We start from the raw sequence: 18,875 nt of genomic DNA on the forward strand, positions 1-18,875 counted from the left end.
GTGGTCTAGACCCTCTCCAACATCCACCTGGAGTGGTCTAGTTTAGTCCAGGTGGATGTTGGAGAGGGTATAGACCAGTCCAGGTGGATATTGGAGGTCTAGTTTAGTCCAGGTGGATGTTGGAGGGGGGGTCTAGACCAGTCCAGGTGGATGTTGGAGGTCTAGTTTAGTCCAGGTGGATGTTGGAGGGAGGGTCTAGACCAGTCCAGGTGGATGTTGGAGGTCTAGTTTAGTCCAGGTGGATGTTGGAGGTCTAGTTTAGTCCAGGTGGATGTTGGAGAGGGTCTAGACCAGTCCAGGTGGATGTTGGAGGTCTAGTTTATTCCAGGTGGATGTTGGAGAGGGTCTAGACCACTCCAGGTGGATGTTGGAGGTCTAGTTTAGTCCAGGTGGATGTTGGAGGTCTAGTTTAGTCCAGGTGGATGTTGGAGAGGGTCTAGACCAGTCTAGGTGGATGTTGGAGGTCTAGTTTAGTCCAGGTGGATGTTGGAGGGGGGGTCTAGACCAGTCCAGGTGGATGTTGGAGGTCTAGTTTAGTCCAGGTGGATGTTGGAGGGGGGGTCTAGACCAGTCCAGGTGGATGTTGGAGGTCTAGTTTAGTCCAGGTGGATGTTGGAGAGGGGGTCTAGACCAGTCCAGGTGGATGTTGGAGGTCTAGTTTAGTCCAGGTGGATGTTGGAGGGGGGGTCTAGACCAGTCCAGGTGAATGTTGGAGGTCTAGTTTAGTCCAGGTGGATGTTGGAGGGGGGGTCTAGACCAGTCCAGGTGGATGTTGGAGGTCTAGTTTAGTCCAGGTGGATGTTGGAGGGGGGGTCTAGACCAGTCCAGGTGGATGTTGGAGGTCTAGTTTAGTCCAGGTGGATGTTGGAGGGGGGGTCTAGACCAGTCCAGGTGGATGTTGGAGGTCTAGTTTAGTCCAGGTGGATGTTGGAGGGGGGGTCTAGACCAGTCCAGGTGGATGTTGGAGGTCTAGTTTAGTCCAGGTGGATGTTGGAGGGGGGGTCTAGACCAGTCCAGGTGGCTGTTGGAGGTCTAGTTTAGTCCAGGTGGATGTTGGAGGGGGGGTCTAGACCAGTCCAGGTGAATGTTGGAGGTCTAGTTTAGTCCAGGTGGATGTTGGAGGGGGGGTCTAGACCAGTCCAGGTGGATGTTGGAGGTCTAGTTTAGTCCAGGTGGATGTTGGAGAGGCTCTAGACCAGTCCAGGTGGATGTTGGAGGTCTAGTTTAGTCCAGGTGGATGTTGGAGGGGGGGTCTAGATCAGTCCAGGTGGATGTTGGAGAGGGTCTAGACCAGTCCAGGTGGATGTTGGAGGTCTAGTTTAGTCCAGGTGGATGTTGGAGAGGGTCTAGACCACTCCAGGTGGATGTTGGAGGTCTAGTTTAGTCCAGGTGGATGTTGGAGGTCTAGTTTAGTCCAGGTGGATGTTGGAGAGGGTCTAGACCAGTCCAGGTGGATGTTGGAGGTCTAGTTTAGTCCAGGTGGATGTTGGAGAGGGTCTAGACCACTCCAGGTGGATGTTGGAGGTCTAGTTTAGTCCAGGTGGATGTTGGAGAGGGTCTAGACCACTCCAGGTGGATGTTGGAGAGGGTCTAGTTTAGTCCAGGTGGATGTTGGAGAGGGTCTAGACCAGTCCAGATGGTAGGACGATGGAGCTGTGTGAAGTGCTGAATTAATGTCAGAATTGAAGTGTAATCGGTGGACACATTGATTTCCACCGTGCAGTGATTCAGACAGCATATGATCGAGGTCCTGGATCTTTTTTCATGTTTTCTGCACATCACTGTTGAACACAATCTCACGTGCATCATGTTTCAGCTTTTCACGGACATTTGAGTGAGGCGTCTGCATGTGAAGCGCGGTGTGGCGGGCAGCAGTCTAGCTGCGCGGTCGGGGTGGACCGGTCCTCTCTGACACATTCAGCAATTCATTTTTAAAAGCTGATCTGTTGACCTCTTTGCTGAAAACAGTACAAGTGACGTGCAAACAAGGTCACCGACGTTTGCTCTTTACTTTGGAGCGCAGTTCTGCATCTCCCTGTGGAAGAGTAGTGTAAAGGTAATTCAGCGTAAGCTCCCTTTACTGGCCATGGCCTTTGTTCTGGTACGTGCTGTTGGCTTTTGATGTGTGAATTGTTTGGCTGAAATGGTTTTGGTTGTTCTTACTGACCTCCACCCACGAGACCCCCCACTCCCACCGCCCTGTGAAGAAGCTCTTTGTCTCTTCAAAGCTTCACTGTCTCTAATGTTCTGCCATTTCAGGTGCACTTTTCACCAGTATTGATTTCAGAGACAGTAAAAGCTCCAGTAACGCACAGGATCACAGAGGCACAGTGTTCAGATCCTCTGTCAGACATGCGCCTTGTTCATTCATATCTAATGAAATGGTCAGGCTTGCTGAGTTTAGGCTCTGTAAGCATCGTAGTCATGCTCTTATTTTTAAGGCTGTCCTGTGGGGTAAGTTGTAGCATCGCACCTTTCAGCTGAATTGTTTTACAAACTGAAGGTGATCAAAAACGTCTTTTTATATATTCATGCGCATCAGAGAAACCGTATTAATCTAAACTATAAAAGTGTTTAGCCAAAGCCAGGCTGTTTTCTCATTTTCCACCGTTTTCTCATTTTCCACCGTTGTCTTTGCTGTATGTGCTGTATTTTCCATGTTTGTCTCCAGTTTTCTCGTGGTTGATGGATTAAGCGGCACTTTTCTATGTACTTAAGTATTTTTGTGAGTGATGTGTGTTTGGTGTTGCAGTGATGGCTGCAGAGGAAGTCGTAGCGGCGGACTCCGTAGATGGAGCCATCCAGCAGGTCGTCAGCTCTGGAGGTCAGCAGGTCATCACCATAGTAACCGACGGCATTCAGCTGGGCAACCTGCAGACGGGCGGAGCCATCGGCCAGCCAATCATAGTCACCATGCCTGACGGACAACAAGGTAGGCTCTGCCTTCACTTACCTGCAGACTGATCAGCGTAAACTGATCAGGTTGAACATAATTCAGTGTCAGAGCCACAACACTTAACACAACGGTGTCAACAACAGGGCGCGATACGGCTTCTACTGTTTCATTTAAAAAGCTCTATAATGTTCATATGATCCACACAGTCGCTCTGACAGACTGTAATACACTACAGGAAGCGTAGGGGGCGATACGGCTTCTACTGTTTCATTTAAAAAGCTCTATAATGTTCATATGATCCACACAGTCGCTCTGACAGACTGTAATACACTACAGGAAGCGTAGGGGGCGATACGGCTTCTACTGTTTCATTTAAAAAGCTCTATAATGTTCATATGATCCACACAGTCGCTCTGACAGACTGTAATACACTACAGGAAGCGTAGGGGGCGATACGGCTTCTACTGTTTCATTTAAAAAGCTCTATAATGTTCATACGATCCACACAGTCGCTCTGACAGACTGTAATACACTACAGAAAGCGTAGGGGGCGATACGGCTTCTACTGTTTCATTTAAAAAGCTCTATAATGTTCATATGATCCACACAGTCGCTCTGACAGACTGTAATACACTACAGGAAGCGTAGGGGGCGATACGGCTTCTACTGTTTCATTTAAAAAGCTCTATAATGTTCATATGATCCACACAGTCGCTCTGACAGACTGTAATACACTACAGGAAGCGTAGGGGGCGATACGGCTTCTACTGTTTCATTTAAAAAGCTCTATAATGTTCATATGATCCACACAGTCGCTCTGACAGACTGTAATACACTACAGGAAGCGTAGGGGGCGATACGGCTTCTACTGTTTCATTTAAAAAGCTCTATAATGTTCATATGATCCACACAGTCGCTCTGACAGACTGTAATACACTACAGGAAGCGTAGGGGGCGATACGGCTTCTACTGTTTCATTTAAAAAGCTCTATAATGTTCATATGATCCACACAGTCGCTCTGACAGACTGTAATACACTACAGGAAGCGTAGGGGGCGATACGGCTTCTACTGTTTCATTTAAAAAGCTCTATAATGTTCATATGATCCACACAGTCGCTCTGACAGACTGTAATACACTACAGGAAGCGTAGGGGGCGATACGGCTTCTACTGTTTCATTTAAAAAGCTCTATAATGTTCATATGATCCACACAGTCGCTCTGACAGACTGTAATACACTACAGGAAGCGTAGGGGGCGATACGGCTTCTACTGTTTCATTTAAAAAGCTCTATAATGTTCATATGATCCACACAGTCGCTCTGACAGACTGTAATACACTACAGGAAGCGTAGGGGGCGATACGGCTTCTACTGTTTCATTTAAAAAGCTCTATAATGTTCATACGATCCACACAGTCGCTCTGACAGACTGTAATACACTACAGGAAGCGTAGGGGGCGATACGGCTTCTACTGTTTCATTTAAAAAGCTCTATAATGTTCATACGATCCACACAGTCGCTCTGACAGACTGTAATACACTACAGGAAGCGTAGGGGGCGATACGGCTTCTACTGTTTCATTTAAAAAGCTCTATAATGTTCATATGATCCACACAGTCGCTCTGACAGACTGTAATACACTACAGGAAGCGTAGGGGGCGATACGGCTTCTACTGTTTCATTTAAAAAGCTCTATAATGTTCATATGATCCACACAGTCGCTCTGACAGACTGTAATACACTACAGGAAGCGTAGGGGGCGATACGGCTTCTACTGTTTCATTTAAAAAGCTCTATAATGTTCATATGATCCACACAGTCGCTCTGACAGACTGTAATACACTACAGGAAGCGTAGGGGGCGATACGGCTTCTACTGTTTCATTTAAAAAGCTCTATAATGTTCATATGATCCACACAGTCGCTCTGACAGACTGTAATACACTACAGGAAGCGTAGGGGGCGATACGGCTTCTACTGTTTCATTTAAAAAGCTCTATAATGTTCATATGATCCACACAGTCGCTCTGACAGACTGTAATACACTACAGGAAGCGTAGGGGGCGATACGGCTTCTACTGTTTCATTTAAAAAGCTCTATAATGTTCATATGATCCACACAGTCGCTCTGACGGACTGTAATACACTACAGGAAGCGTAGGGGGCGATACGGCTTCTACTGTTTCATTTAAAAAGCTCTATAATGTTCATATGATCCACACAGTCGCTCTGACGGACTGTAATACACTACAGGAAGCGTAGGGGGCGATACGGCTTCTACTGTTTCATTTAAAAAGCTCTATAATGTTCATATGATCCACACAGTCGCTCTGACAGACTGTAATACACTACAGGAAGCGTAGGGGGCGATACGGCTTCTACTGTTTCATTTAAAAAGCTCTATAATGTTCATATGATCCACACAGTCGCTCTGACAGACTGTAATACACTACAGGAAGCGTAGGGGGCGATACGGCTTCTACTGTTTCATTTAAAAAGCTCTATAATGTTCATATGATCCACACAGTCGCTCTGACAGACTGTAATACACTACAGGAAGCGTAGGGGGCGATACGGCTTCTACTGCTTCATTTAAAAAGCTCTATAATGTTCATATGATCCACACAGTCGCTCTGACAGACTGTAATACACTACAGGAAGCGTAGGGGGCGATACGGCTTCTACTGTTTCATTTAAAAAGCTCTATAATGTTCATATGATCCACACAGTCGCTCTGACAGACTGTAATACACTACAGGAAGCGTAGGGGGCGATACGGCTTCTACTGTTTCATTTAAAAAGCTCTATAATGTTCATATGATCCACACAGTCGCTCTGACAGACTGTAATACACTACAGGAAGCGTAGGGGGCGATACGGCTTCTACTGCTTCATTTAAAAAGCTCTATAATGTTCATATGATCCACACAGTCGCTCTGACAGACTGTAGTACACTACAGGAAGCGTAGGGGGCGATACGGCTTCTACTGTTTCATTTAAAAAGCTCTATAATGTTCATATGATCCACACAGTCGCTCTGACAGACTGTAATACACTACAGGAAGCGTAGGGGGCGATACGGCTTCTACTGTTTCATTTAAAAAGCTCTATAATGTTCATATGATCCACACAGTCGCTCTGACAGACTGTAATACACTACAGGAAGCGTAGGGGGCGATACGGCTTCTACTGTTTCATTTAAAAAGCTCTATAATGTTCATATGATCCACACAGTCGCTCTGACAGACTGTAATACACTACAGGAAGCGTAGGGGGCGATACGGCTTCTACTGTTTCATTTAAAAAGCTCTATAATGTTCATATGATCCACACAGTCGCTCTGACAGACTGTAATACACTACAGGAAGCGTAGGGGGCGATACGGCTTCTACTGTTTCATTTAAAAAGCTCTATAACGTTCATATGATCCACACAGTCGCTCTGACAGACTGTAATACACTACAGGAAGCGTAGGGGGCGATACGGCTTCTACTGTTTCATTTAAAAAGCTCTATAACGTTCATATGATCCACACAGTCGCTCTGACGGACTGTAATACACTACAGGAAGCGTAGGGGGCGATACGGCTTCTACTGTTTCATTTAAAAAGCTCTATAACGTTCATATGATCCACACAGTCGCTCTGACGGACTGTAATACACTACAGGAAGCGTAGGGGGCGATACGGCTTCTACTGTTTCATTTAAAAAGCTCTATAATGTTCATATGATCCACACAGTCGCTCTGACGGACTGTAATACACTACAGGAAGCGTAGGGGGCGATACGGCTTCTACTGTTTCATTTAAAAAGCTCTATAATGTTCATATGATCCACACAGTCGCTCTGACGGACTGTAATACACTACAGGAAGCGTAGGGGGCGATACGGCTTCTACTGTTTCATTTAAAAAGCTCTATAATGTTCATATGATCCACACAGTCGCTCTGACGGACTGTAATACACTACAGGAAGCGTAGGGGGCGATACGGCTTCTACTGTTTCATTTAAAAAGCTCTATAATGTTCATATGATCCACACAGTCGCTCTGACAGACTGTAATACACTACAGGAAGCGTAGGGGGCGATACGGCTTCTACTGTTTCATTTAAAAAGCTCTATAATGTTCATATGATCCACACAGTCGCTCTGACAGACTGTAATACACTACAGGAAGCGTAGGGGGCGATACGGCTTCTACTGCTTCATTTAAAAAGCTCTATAATGTTCATATGATCCACACAGTCGCTCTGACAGACTGTAATACACTACAGGAAGCGTAGGGGGCGATACGGCTTCTACTGTTTCATTTAAAAAGCTCTATAATGTTCATATGATCCACACAGTCGCTCTGACGGACTGTAATACACTACAGGAAGCGTAGGGGGCGATAATATCTGTGGCCTGTAGAGGTGTTATTGTGTTCCCTCAGTGCTGACGGTTCCAGCCACAGACATTGCGGAGGAGACGGTGGTGAGCGAGGAGCCGTTGCTGAAGCGGCCACGAGTGGAGCTGGAGGAGGGCGAGGAGGAGGAGAGTAACGTCAGTCAGACGCAGGAGATAAAGGTGAGCAAATAGCTGGAAACCAACTCAGACCCTTTACATATCTGACTTAACTCAACCTCCTCCTCTTCCCCTCCTCTTTCCCCTCCTCTTTCCCCCTCCTCTTTCCCCCTCCTCTTTCCCCTCCTCTTTCCCCCCTCCTCTTTCCCCCTCCTCTTCCCCTCCTCTTTCCCCTCCTCTTTCCCCCTCCTCTTTCCCCCTCCTCTTTCCCCTCCTCTTTCCCCCTCCTCTTTCCCCTCCTCTTTCCCCCTCCTCTTTCCCCCTCCTCTTTCCCCTCCTCTTTCCCCTCCTCTTTCCCCTCCTCTTTCCCCCTCCTCTTTCCCCCTCCTCTTTCCCCATCCTCTTTCCCCTCCTCTTTCCCCTCCTCTTTCCCCCTCCTCTTTCCCCCTCCTCTTTCCCCCTCCTCTTTTCCCCTCCTCTTTTCCCTCCTCTTTCCCCTCTTCTTTCCCCCTCCTCTTTCCCCCTCCTCTTTCCCCCTCCTCTTTCCCCCTCCTCTTCCCCCCTCCTCTTTCCCCTGCGTAAGCCTCGCTGCAAATGCAATTTTTTTTAACATATTATGTAATATTTTTAAATATTTATAATAATAATAATACAATTTTATTTGAAAAGCACCTTTCAAGACACCCAGGGACACTGTCCAATTAAAATTAACTTAAAAAGAATTTAAAAAAGCACAGAAGTATATAAAAGCACATCATTTACAAAAATCACAGGACTGGTTCACCCAAAGCCACCTGGAAAAGGTGGGTTTTAAGACTTTGAACAAGCCCGCAGCTCGGAGGGGAGACTGTTCCTCAGCTCAACTGTTCCTCACGTTTCTGCTTTTATTGCAGTGCTTCCTTTTCATCTGCCCAAAACTCAACATGTCAGAAAAACGAAATACTGCGGTTCATCCTGCGTTGTAAAAATTCCTGAAAGTATTGTGATGTTATATTTCTGCTTTGTCACCCACGTCTAGACAGGCTTAAGTGAACGTATGGTTCTTGGGTTCCTCAGTTTATAGGTGCTGTGGTTCTGCTTTTCCGTCCGGCTTGTTCAGGTCTGAGGCTGAAAGATGAATCATTTTAGAATCGAATTGAATCAGAATTTTACAGAGTGCAAGTTTCAGATGGCAGCACACAGGGCCTGGAACTGCCTGTAGAGGAATTAGACCAATGAAAAGCAGCGTTTTCTGTGACATCACAACCACAGCTGGCAGTCAGATGCACTACGATCAGTGTTCAAGCCTTAAATCCAGAAAAACTGATATAATTGGCCAAAAACCAGGCCTGGACCACAGCATGTAGACAAAAATCAGTGGTGTAAGGAGCTGGAGAACGAACTGCCGGCTGAGCAGCGAGTGGGCGGAGCTCGTTACTCTGACATAGCAGCGAGCTGCTCGTTAAGGAGCTCTAATTAGGAGGAAGGAACTGAACATTAAAACATATTAAAGCCGCGTTCACGGCCAGTTTATTCATTTCTTACTGTATTTATTTACCTGCTGTATTAAAGCAGTAGAGCACTCGAGGAGGGAGTTATCACCAATAACATCACGGCTGATGATATTTCACGATAGCGGACTTCCTCTCGGGTTCTATTGCTTAATTAGACCGTTCTAAATTGGAACCACTCATTTCTAGAACAATTGTCAGCCATTCATTCCTAGTGATCGCGTGTTTTTTCACCTGATCACTGCACGTCTGTTAACTGATTGTTGAGGAATTAAACTAACTAACGGTTTAGCAGCACAACTGGCCTTTTAGCACGTGTAGCGTGTAGCATGTAACGTTTAGCTACCAGTCAGCTAAAAGTATTTTTAATATATGAATATTGCTCAGAGCACCTGGCGTACAGTTCAGAGAGCCACTAACACACGCTATCAGACGTATCTGAGGTCCGCTCACGTGACTCGTGGTGTTGATTGAGTGACCTCAGAGCTGACCGTTTATGTAAACTGGACCGTGTGATACCGTGCTCTGGAACTGCAGCTTCATTATCTGAGTGCTGTGCGTTATCTCTGCTCCTCTGTGCTGCATGCTGGGTAGTCCCTGTTAATAAGGTGTTAGAGCAGATCGTCAGAGGTTCTTCAGTCTGACTCAGTAACACCAGTTAGAGCAGATCATCAGAGGTTCTTCAGTCTGACTCAGTAGCACCAGTTAGAGCAGATCGTCAGAGGTTCTTCAGTCTGACTCAGTAACACCAGTTAGAGCAGATCGTCAGAGGTTCTTCAGTCTGACTCAGTAACACCAGTTAGAGCAGATCGTCAGAGGTTCTTCAGTCTGACTCAGTAGCACCAGTTAGAGCAGATCGTCAGAGGTTCTTCAGTCTGACTCAGTAACACCAGTTAGAGCAGATCGTCAGAGGTTCTTCAGTCTGACTCAGTAACACCAGTTAGAGCAGATCGTCAGAGGTTCTTCAGTCTGACTCAGTAACACCAGTTAGAGCAGATCGTCAGAGGTTCTTCAGTCTGACTCAGTAGCACCAGTTAGAGCAGATCGTCAGAGGTTCTTCAGTCTGACTCAGTAGCACCAGTTAGAGCAGATCGTCAGAGGTTCTTCAGTCTGACTCAGTAGCACCAGTTAGAGCAGATCGTCAGAGGTTCTTCAGTCTGACTCAGTAACACCAGTTAGAGCAGATCGTCAGAGGTTCTTCAGTCTGACTCAGTAGCACCAGTTAGAGCAGATCGTCAGAGGTTCTTCAGTCTGACTCAGTAACACCAGTTAGAGCAGATCGTCAGAGGTTCTTCAGTCTGACTCAGTAGCACCAGTTAGAGCAGATCGTCAGAGGTTCTTCAGTCTGACTCAGTAGCACCAGTTAGAGCAGATCGTCAGAGGTTCTTCAGTCTGACTCAGTAGCACCAGTTAGAGCAGATCGTCAGAGGTTCTTCAGTCTGACTCAGTAACACCAGTTAGAGCAGATCGTCAGAGGTTCTTCAGTCTGACTCAGTAACACCAGTTAGAGCAGATCGTCAGAGGTTCTTCAGTCTGACTCAGTAACACCAGTTAGAGCAGATCGTCAGAGGTTCTTCAGTCTGACTCAGTAACACCAGTTAGAGCAGATCGTCAGAGGTTCTTCAGTCTGACTCAGTAACACCAGTTAGAGCAGATCGTCAGAGGTTCTTCAGTCTGAATCAGTAGCACCAAAAAAGGCTCTTGTGTTGTTAAAAGCTTGACGTGTAGCGTTGGTGCTCTATAGAACCATTTAAACATTCAGAAGGTTCCATTTAGCACTCATGGCTATAAATAGAACCAGTGCCTTTAGTAAAGAACCCTTGAAGAACCGTATTTTTCCGGGGTGTTATAGTGATATTTAGGTGTTAATGAAGATAACAGCCTGAATCTCTCAGAAATGTAATGTTAGTGGTGCGTGAGCTGTGTTGATGTGTTGATTGAAGTACAGGATGCTTTATAAAGCACGATGAACAGCAGGAACATACGAGAACGTGAAGAAATCTCTTTAAACTGTAATGAGAAATGGGGTTGGTACACGGGGAGAGACGCATGTACGAAGTTTTACACCATATACAGTCACACATTACAACGTATGACAGCGAATAAATGGGCCAGCTGGTTAGGACAGCTCTCTCTCTCTGTCATGACAACAGTTTTTTATTTTATTTAGTCTGAATTTAATACACTTTTTTTAGCTAGTAGCTGTGTAGGTGCCAAACTGTAGCCGCACATTGATTTCTTAGATTAAGATTAGATGAAGTGACCCTAATTAATCCCACATTTAACCCGTCCGTGCAGTGAAACACCACATACACACTAGTGAACACACACACTAGGGGGCAGTGTGTACACTTGCCCGGAGCGGTGGGCAGCCCTATCCTCAGCACCCGGGGAGCAGTTGGGGGTTAGGTGTCTTGCTCAAGGACACCTCAGTCATGGACTGTCGGCTCTGGGGATCGAACCGGCGACCTTCCGGTCACAGGACCAGATCCCTGACCTCCAGCCCACGACTGCCCCTACAAAGCAAATAGCGCAAATTAGTGTAAATAACTAATGTTAGCTGTTGTGTTATGTGACAGCAGATGTCACCACAGCACTCAGGACAAGCAAGCAGCTTGGCTTTCATTCGTTTCTGACAGCAGTGGAAGGTCAGTTTGTGCTATTCAGTGCAATTTATCATACAAACCAGCTGACACTCACACCTCACACCACGTACGTGCACGAAACCACGTGATCACTAGGGCCGGGTCGTCGCTTTTATATCGAAGTCACAGTTTAAGAGGGCAGTTTTCAAATCACAAGCGCTGTAATTTGAATTAAAGCCTGTATTATTAACACCGTTTAAGATTTAAAAAGCGGAAGCTTGCCTGTCAAAACGACAAACACCCACCAGAGGTGATCAGTGTGACGGTGTTTTTATCGTATTCATGATGAATTTCATTATCGTGGTAAACGAAGTGGCAGTCTGCTGTACTGCGTCTTGCATTTAAGCCTCAACCCCAAATAAATCTTCATGGCCAAAGTGCCAGGCCCTTAATTTATAGAAAATAACTTTAAATTGCAGTAAATAAATTTAAATTGCAGTAGCAATGTTAAATTCCAATTATACGACAGTGAGTTCCGGCAGCTGATTGGTTCAGCTGCATTCTAACGGTTGTTATTTCACCACAACATCACAGATTTATCACAAACACTGTATCACTCCACTGAGACGCTGTTGCTAAGCAACGACTCTGACCACTGTAGGAGACGCTCAAGACATGTGAATGTTTTCACTTCTCACTTTGCCACAAACAGAAAACGGACACTGTTAAGATCACATCTGACCGACAGCCGATTTGGTCCGACTCTGAAGACGAGACGACGCTAAATTCCCAAACTGTCGTCTCCACTGAGCAGCTTTTCAGTCGGCAGCTGTGACGGAAGAACAGCTGAACAACCTGGAATCAGCCAGAAATGAACCCAACACCATTCGCCAAACTAAACGGGCTGTAAGAAGCTTTACAGACCGGCTGGAACAAAACAACATTAATACTGATCTGGACAAACTGACCAAACTGAGCTGAACCTGATATTGGCTCAGTTTTACGGCTCAGTCTGATTTGGTCCGACTCTGAAGATCAGACACGTCTGGCGAATGGTGTTGGGTTCATTTCTGGCTGATTCCAGGTTGTTCAGCTGTTCTTCTGTCACAGCTGCCGACTGAAAAGCTGCTCAGTGGTGACGACAGTTTGGGAATTTAGTGTAAGGAGCTGGAGAACGAACTGCCGGCTGAGCGGCGAGTGGGCGGAGCTCGTTACTCTGGCGTGGCAGTGAGCTGCTCGTTAAGGAGCTCTAATTAGGAGGAAGGAACTGAACATTAAAACATATTAAAGCCGCGTTCACGGCCAGTTTATTCATTTCTTACTGTATTTATTTACCTGCTGTATTAAAGCAGTAGAGCACTCGAGGAGGGAGTTATCACCAATAACATCACGGCTGATGATATTTCACGATAGCGGACTTCCTCTCGGGTTCTATTGCTTAATTAGACCGTTCTAAATTGGAACCACTCATTTCTAGAACAATTGTCAGCCATTCATTCCTAGTGATCGCGTGTTTTTTCACCTGATCACTGCACGTCTGTTAACTGATTGTTGAGGAATTAAACTAACTAACGGTTTAGCAGCACAACTGGCCTTTTAGCACGTGTAGCGTGTAGCATGTAACGTTTAGCTACCAGTCAGCTAAAAGTATTTTTAATATATGAATATTGCTCAGAGCACCTGGCGTACAGTTCAGAGAGCCACTAACACACGCTATAAGACGTATCTGAGGTCCGCTCACGTGACTCGTGGTGTTGATTGAGTGACCTCAGAGCTGACCGTTTATGTAAACTGGACCGTGTGATACCGTGCTCTGGAACTGCAGCTTCATTATCTGAGTGCTGTGCGTTATCTCTGCTCCTCTGTGCTGCATGCTGGGTAGTCCCTGTTAATAAGGTTAGAGCAGATCGTCACTGTACTGGGATTCTCCTGATGCTTTGGTGTTAATTTGATTGATGAACTGAGTATTATTGAATATTTCTCACTACAGGAGCCGAGCGCTTCACTAAACACTATGAAGGGCTATACAGTGTGTGAATAGAGTTTGTTTATATTTAGCTGGCTTCTTTAGTTTTAGCGCTGGAGCTACGAGGCTAATGTAATGTAAAGCAACGTTTATACAACCCCAATTCCAGTGAAGTTGGGACGTTGTGTAAAACATAAAAACAGAATACGATGATTTACGAATCCTTTTCATTTTTTTATGTTTTACACATCGTCCCAACTTCATTGGAATTGGGGTTGTACCACCAGTTAGCATTGTGCTAAAGCCTCAGAGCGCGTGGAGATGTTCAGTAAGGTCTAATAGACTTGACTATCCGGTTTCTGACACACTGGCTGTGTTTACATGCAAAGATTCCTGCCAATCCGATTGAACTCATTCCGATTACAGATTCAGACTGAGGTGTTTATTCTCACTCTACTCAACTGTCTGATGGAATATCTTCGTTTACATGCCCACTACAAGTAATTCAATACTAATTGACGAGCATGTGTGGAGGACCGCTTAGAGTAGACGTTACCATGACAACCAGCATCACGTGAGGTCCAGTCAGAGTGAGATGAGCAGCAGTGAGCAGTGATTGTGTTTTTAACTGCTTTAAAATGACGTCAGACTCAGGAAAACGTCCTTCACACGTCCTTATTAAAGAAGGCCGAGAGGAAGACGTCGTGCTCTGAGACGCATAAGCTGGACGTCCGTCCCACCGACGTCTTTTAAAGATCAGAGCATGAACTTCGTCTCCTCTGCAGACCAGTTTCTGCTCCGCCGTGTTGAACGGTATAAACTCTCACTGTGACGCGACGCTCATGCAGAACGGACTGAAACTTTCCGATAGGGAATGTAATCGGATACAGGCGCTTACACGGATATTATTCTTCTATTTAATGGATTATTTACAGGATTACCCACCTCGATTAGTTGGGTAGAAATTGTATCGGAATGGCCTAATAAGACTAATATGGAATAATTCCAATTGAGCTATTAGTTGGATTATTAAAGGATTATTAGGCTGCATGTAAACGTTAGCTACTTTATCCTCATGGCTCCAGTGCTAAAACTAAAGAAGCAAAACTTTATAAAGCAAACACGTCTACATTTTGAGGGGGAATCAGATTAAAGTGTGTGTGTGTGTGTGTGTGTGTGTGTGTGTGTGTGTGTGTGTGTTAGGAGAAGGTGGCGCTGTTGAAGCAGTTGGAGGAAGCGAACAGAGAAGCGCAGAAATATCGGCAGCAGTTCCTGAAGAAGGAGCAGGAGGCCGAGGCTTACCGGCAGAAACTGGAAGCGATCACACGCCAAGGAGGGAAGAAATCCGCGTGATGAGCACAAACCAGACTCTGCCAAACTGATGTTAATGTACTTTTTAAAAAGACCACCCGTAGACCACCGCCGTGGTCAGAGACACTCCAGAAATGGCTGGAACTGCAGCGGAAACTGGGAAATCAGCCGGACTGGAGGAAACCGCCGCAGACATCCGGCAGCGGAGCGTGATCTGCTTTTAACCTGATTATAATAATACAGATAATTCTCAGTGTTGGAGGTGTTTCAGCCTTATCTCGGTCTGGTGTATCTATAGTGTAGAGATGATTACCACAGAAAACACTTTGAACACGTTTCCATGAATTTAGAAGATGCCAGAAAAGCCCAGGACTCAAAATGGACTTCTAATAGAAGTCAGTGGGCAGATGTGAAAGCTGTTCTTTTCAAACACAGTTCAGATGCAACAGGGCGAAAGAGAGACGAGCTCATTTAAAGCTTACGTTGGACTGTGGGAGGAGTTTGGAGAGGAGGAGGAGGAGGATGATGATGATGATGATGATGATGATGAATGAGATGTTTGTTTCTTTAGACTCTGAACAGCCAAAGAAGTGTAGAACATCAGTGTGGGGCTGCGCAATATGGACAAAATATCATAATGCAGTCAGAATTATTAATTATGGTTTATTATTATTATGATGATTTTTTATTATTGTTGTGATTATTATTCAGAAATAATAATCGTGACTGCAGTTCACCTCAATAATGTGTGGTGAAAACCAGCGCTGTGGCTGTATGTCCGACATCCATGTGTGTAGTTTTTCATGTTTTGAATTCTCTTAGACTTTTATTTTATAATTTGTGTATTATATCTGTGTATTTGGGTGGACAATATGGCTAAAATGAAATACTGCAGTACTTTTTCCACGAAAACAATGTTTGGATTTCTGGTGAATTGAAACAGGAGCTGCACCAGTAAAAGTCTTTCAGAAACTGAGCACGATATTAATTTATTCATATAATCTTATTAAAGATTTCAGATAAGACCCATTATAAATCAGATGTTTGGTGAAATAAGAGTCCTCGGTGTTGATGATGAGAGCAGAGCCTTGTTGTGCCGTACTGAGTCGTGATGATGTCGATTGTCCACCCTTGTCCACTTTTGGGGCTTTAATTTACAGAAGCCCCTGAAGTTGATCAGTGCGGATGCTCGCAGCGTAAAATGTGCTTATATTTTGGTTTAGTAAAGCTCCCGTTTTATTCCAGCCTTCTGGAATATCAGTACTGCAGAAGGGAATAATTACAGGAGGAGTTCAACATTTTTCCTCCTAATTTCTATCAGCTGTGTCTCCAGTGTGCAGGCGAGTGCAGCAAGCTTCCCGCTGCTGACCGCAGCCTCGTGTCTCCGTTTGTCCTTTCTCAGGTTTTCCCATGATGTGAAAAGGCCTGTTGTTCTTTACGTTGTGTGTAAATTTCATGATGGATGAGTCGAAAGAAATGACTCGGAAAGACGTCCGGTTCCATTGACTTCCGTTAAAAGTAAAGCATGTTTTTTCCCTTCTCCTGTACAGTGACCGTTTTGGAGATACGAGGTTTTTTCCAGCAGCTGTGATGAAACGGAAGCTGAAAGCTAAACGTGTCGGTGGGCTTTAGACTTCAGAGCCGTTACACACTGAGCACGGTTTGTTCCTGCGACTGGAACATTTTCAAAACGTCCGAAAGACCAGAATCTCCAAAAGCAGCATCTGAGCCGCGGTGGGGTTCTAGCGCCGAGAGCTCCAGGGAAAACTTTATTTTCTAGTACAAAGATTCGCATCACAAATGACGACGTTATGATTTTCAGTTTGTGTTTGGCCTCGTTTGGCTTTAATGGCGCTCGAGCTGCGCGGGTTTTCAGCAGGTCGAATTCTGAGAGCCTGAACACTCCGCCCTGTTTTAGGCCTCAGGTTCACACTTACATTTGAACAGCAAACAGGAAATGATGCCGAATTTTGAATATTCCTTCTTCATTTTAATGTGTCAACTTTTTAAATTCCAAAATGTTTTACTTTCTAGGATTAAATGGGAAGAATCCTAGTTGTACATAAAACACATAAAAACCTTTGTTCTTAAGACTGAAGAGCACAAGGGAGAGACCAGTTCTGCTCTTCAAGACCTCGCCGTGAATCTGACGCAGACCTTTTCTCAGGATCTTCCTCAAGAACACCCTTAGGAACAAACTGAGGAAGGTACGGGAGGATGAGGAGCAGTGTGCTCTTGTTGTGTTTACCAAGTCCAAATGTCATCCCATCACCGAAAATGAGTTTTAATGCAAGGTTCCTAAACCAGGCGGTGACGCTCTTCACTTCTCCACAGTGGAGACACGTACATCAGCTTCATGACGACCTTTTCTGTGTGGTACAACAAAACAGCAGAATTCCCAAAAAGACTGTCTCCTTATTCAGAACCACCAGTTCAGCGGAATTAGACCTCTGCATTTAACCCATCCATGCAGTGGACACACACACTAGGGGGCAGTGAGCACACTTGCTCAGAGCGGTGGGCAGCCCCATCCACAGCGCAGTTGGGGCTTGGGTGTCTCGCTCAAGGACACCTCAGTCATGGACTGTCGGCTCTGGGGATCGAACCAGTTCCCTGACCTCCAGCCCACGACTGCCCTCGGAGTCACCTGAGCACCTGTAACTCGGTGTGGACCTGCAGTGAAACGTCGTCGTTCCATCGTTCAGGTGATTTCAACACCAGTTCACCTTTCTGTCTGTTTTTGGTTTCTTTTCTCGTTTACCGTGAATCTGGACTTTTGGAGGGTAAAGGTGTTAAGGGCTCTACTCAGGTGTGTTAGATGAGCCTCAGAGGGCGGGGTTTTAAACACCTGCTGCAAAATGCCTACAAATAAGGTCCTTTCTGTCCAAACAGTGGAACTTAGAAGACTTGTGATTTCTGCTCGCTGTAAACAGACGGCCAAGACATGCTTGATCTTTAGCTTCACCATTGGAGCTACGAGGCTAATGTAGCTAACAAGCAGTGGAAGCTTACGCGTTTGTGGCGCTGGAGGACTCACTGCTGTCTACCTACATTATCTCCAGCGCTGACGCCGCAGGAGGAATCCTGAGACCGAACGTCTCTGGGCGGGCTGACTCTGCTTGGGCTAAGAGGTAAAATTGGCAAATTTGGTTTTCTGGTGGGCTGTCCCTTTAAAACCTTGCTATGGCGTCACTGCGCTGTGTGAAGCTTGATCTGCTCTGTGAACTGATGGATGTGCAACTCCAATTCCAGGGAAGTTGGGAATATTTACAAAAAACAATAAAGTTTATCCGTTTGAACATTAAATATCTGGTCTTTGTAGTGGATTCAGTTGAATGTGGGTTGAAAAGGATTTGCAGATCATCGTCTTCAGTTTTTATTTGTTTTACACCACGTCCCAACTTCACTGGAATTGGGGTTGTAGGAAAGGTTTTAAATGTGATGAAAGGGTCATTTGTTTTAAACTTGCCAGAAGTTTGGACACGCCCAGTTGGATGTATTTAATCCAAAGGCTTAAAATGTGTTTCTCAGATAAAAATAAGAGTGTATCCAGAACCACCAGAGAACCTACACGAGTCTTCTGAGCTTATATGGAATGCTGATGATGGAAAACAGTGGAAAATCTGGAATAATGAGTTTTCTTTGGGGACTATTTTGCCGCACAGCGCCCTGCATGTCTCCCTCCACCATGAATGGAGTTGAAGTTCTCTAAATTATCATCTAGAATTGTTTTATTTTATTATTAAATTTTTATTAATTTAAAAATTATTAAAGTTTTATTTTATCAAGTACAATGATATCACTATAAGTTAAGTGATACTTTTTTAATCCCCACAAACGGAGAAATTCCACCTCTGCATTTAACCCATCCGTGAAGTGAAACACGACATACACACTAGTGAGCACACACACTAGGTGGCAGTGAGCACACTTGCCCAGAGCGGTGGGCCGCCCTATCCACGGCACCTGGGGAGCAGTTGGGGGTCAGGTGTCTTGCTCAAGGACACCTCAGTCATGGACTGTCGGCTCTGGGGATCGAACCGGCGACCTTCTGGTCACAGGGCTGGTTCCCTGACCTCCAGCCAATTAGCAGATCATTTACAACAAGCAAAAATACCACACA

At 45.4% G+C, this 18,875-nt stretch overlaps 1 protein-coding gene across 2 annotated transcripts in view; it reads left to right on the forward strand.

Moving 5' to 3' along the window:
• The window catches only part of gabpb1 (GA binding protein transcription factor subunit beta 1), a 28,446-nt gene extending 12,712 nt beyond the window's left edge, over positions 1–15,734 (forward strand). For both annotated transcript variants that reach the window (XM_037540258.1, XM_037540257.1), the window contains exons 6-8: positions 2,753–2,932; positions 7,330–7,463; positions 14,645–15,734. In XM_037540258.1, coding sequence (XP_037396155.1) covers positions 2,753–2,932; positions 7,330–7,463; positions 14,645–14,794 — 464 coding nt within the window. In that variant the 3' untranslated portion in view covers positions 14,795–15,734. The remainder of the gene's footprint in view (positions 1–2,752; positions 2,933–7,329; positions 7,464–14,644) is intronic.
• Positions 15,735–18,875: the final 3,141 nt, after the last annotated feature.

This window comes from Pygocentrus nattereri, chromosome 7 (genome assembly GCF_015220715.1).
Source record: "Pygocentrus nattereri isolate fPygNat1 chromosome 7, fPygNat1.pri, whole genome shotgun sequence".
NCBI classification, from domain to species: domain Eukaryota; kingdom Metazoa; phylum Chordata; class Actinopteri; order Characiformes; family Serrasalmidae; genus Pygocentrus; species Pygocentrus nattereri.